The sequence below is a fragment of the Cystoisospora suis genome, assembly GCF_002600585.1.
Source record: "Cystoisospora suis strain Wien I chromosome Unknown contig_5096, whole genome shotgun sequence".
In the NCBI taxonomy this organism is placed as follows: Eukaryota; Apicomplexa; class Conoidasida; order Eucoccidiorida; family Sarcocystidae; genus Cystoisospora; species Cystoisospora suis.
Window position 1 is genome coordinate 681 of NW_027157888.1, and position 2,147 is coordinate 2,827.

Here is a 2,147-nt window from a genome sequence, read left to right on the forward strand (position 1 = left end):
TCTGTCTTTAATCTATCTATTTATTCCATCCTCCTTGCTTTTCGTATCTCCCTGTATTTCTATTCTCCATCTTGATCGTATCCTTCTTCTTGTCTCCCTTGACTTTCCTGTGCTTCTTCTTGTTCTTCTTTTTCTCCTTCTCAGGAATCTCCTTCTTTCTCCTATCGCTTACTTCTGCTGCGTCTCCAGGTCACAGAATTGCGTACGGCATGCATCTAGGCCTAATTCTCCGACCGCAGCTACACGGTCTTTCTTCTCTTCAATCAGATAGGAAAGTTTTCTTAGGTGACGAAGCTCTTCTTCAGACGGAGCGAAGGATAAGCGAGCAGCCTTCACATCTTCCTCTGTAGGGAAGCATCCGACGCAGTCTAAAGAAGACACGACAAGCAAAAAGAAAAGAAGAAAAGGCAGAGTCTGAAGAAGCCAGAGAAGACATAGAGTGTTCATCTGGAGATTTGCATGCTTCTTTATCGATCTGCGTATTGCCTTTGTCTTACGTCTACTTTAGTCGTCGTATCGAAGAGGGGTAGGAGAAACATATCATCTTCCCTTGCTGCTCTTCTTCTTCTCTTTTCTTGCAAATTTCTCTTCTTCTTCTGTGAGTTGTAGAGATGAGGAAAAAGAACTCTAAAAGTATGTGTAGAAGAAGAAGAAGAAGAGAAAGACCATGAAAAGAAAGAAGAAGAAGAGAAAAAGCAGCAAGGGAGGATGACGTGTTTCTCCTAGTCATCTCCGTTCTGAACCCCCAGAGCCAAGGAACGAAAAGAGAAAGAACGTGTGTGGGGTCTCAACGACACGACTTCTTCTTCTTCTCCTCACCTTTCTCTTCTTCTTCTTCCTCTTCTTCTGCTTTGCTAAGACAGTCAGCAGTAGTAGCAGGAGAAGAAGAAGAAGAGCAAGAAGAGCAAGAAGAAGACTGCAGAGTTCCTGAAGTGCTTCTCGTTGCTTCTTCTGCTGCTGCTGCTTGGTGGTTGCCCTCCTTCTCCTCCTTCTCCTCCTCCTCGTCACCTTTTTTCTTCTTTTGTTTCTTTAGAAATTCATGGCATCTCGTCGGATGAACTCCCACCGTACAGAAAAGAAAAGACTTCTCTGGATCTAAACAGAAAAGAGTGAAAGAGAGAAAAAAGGAAAGAGTGACAGAGAAAGAAAGAAAGAAAGATTGAGAGAGAAAGACAGGAGAGACATATATACACATATGTTTAGACATGCATATACATACGCAGCCACGTTTACACCTACATACACAGGTAGATACGTAGGCATGTCACATGAAGTAGGTAAAAGCAGGCTCATATCACTAGACGCATAGATAGATCGATCGATAGATAGATAGGTAGATTAAAGATAGAAAGATAGATAGATAGAAAAAGAGATAGATAGATAGATAGGTTAAACATAGATAGATAGATTAAGGATAGATAGATATAGATCATAGATGTGTGTTCATACCCACGTTGAGGAAAGACAAGATAGGAGAAAGAAGAAGATAGATACACATCAAGAGAAAGAGAGTGCTGAAGGAGACGAGAAGCAAAGGAAGAGGAGACGAAGGACAAGTGAATGAATGAGAAGGGATCCCCAATGTGCTTAGAAGAAAAGTAAGAGATGAGGCTTTATCTCTCAATGAAAAAGATGACGAACATCGACAAGACTTTTCAGAAGAAGAAGAAGAACAAGATGAAGAAGAAGCGCTCTCTGAAACCTCCTGGGAGGAATCGTATTTCCAGACAGAAAGATAGGTATACATATATATGTGTAGATACATGTCGATTTATGCATGTATACATTCAGTGGCAAGAAAAGATAGAAGAATCCCGTCTGCTTCGCCAGGGGTGCCACAAGAAAGAAAGAAAGAAAGAGTGTGAAAGAAAGAGTGAGAAAGAAAAGGGGTAGATTTGTTTACTTTACCTGAGTGAAGGAAGGTAGATCGATGGTAGCTAGAGGTAGGAGCATGCTTGTCTTCGTACAGAAGAAATGTGTGACGAGCACCACCGATTCATCCGCTTCTTCTTCTTCCTTTCTTTTCTCTTGCTGTCCTTCATCTCCCTCTTTGTCGCCTTTCTTGACTCTTTCCCCCTCCTGTTCCTCTTCTTCTTCTGTATCATTCTGACAAAGGCCTTTCTTCGTCTTCCTCATCTTCTTTTCAC

At 41.7% G+C, this 2,147-nt stretch overlaps 2 protein-coding genes across 2 annotated transcripts in view; both read right to left on the reverse strand.

Annotated features, from left to right (window-relative positions):
* The window catches only part of CSUI_008845 (uncharacterized protein), a gene marked incomplete at both ends in the record, with an annotated part of 1,550 nt that extends 455 nt beyond the window's left edge, over positions 1-1,095 (reverse strand). Inside the window, 2 exons of the mRNA XM_068068967.1 lie at positions 173-368; positions 820-1,095. Of these exons, the coding sequence (XP_067919056.1) occupies positions 173-368; positions 820-1,093 (470 nt within the window). The remainder of the gene's footprint in view (positions 1-172; positions 369-819) is intronic.
* Positions 1,096-1,453: 358 nt separating this feature from the next.
* On the reverse strand, positions 1,454-2,145 carry CSUI_008846 (uncharacterized protein; the record flags this gene model as incomplete). Its single annotated transcript, XM_068068968.1, has 2 exons — positions 1,909-2,145; positions 1,454-1,514 (listed from the first exon to the last, which is right to left on the reverse strand). Coding segments are annotated over exons 1-2 (288 nt in total), but the record flags the coding sequence as incomplete, so codon positions are not given.
* Positions 2,146-2,147: the final 2 nt, after the last annotated feature.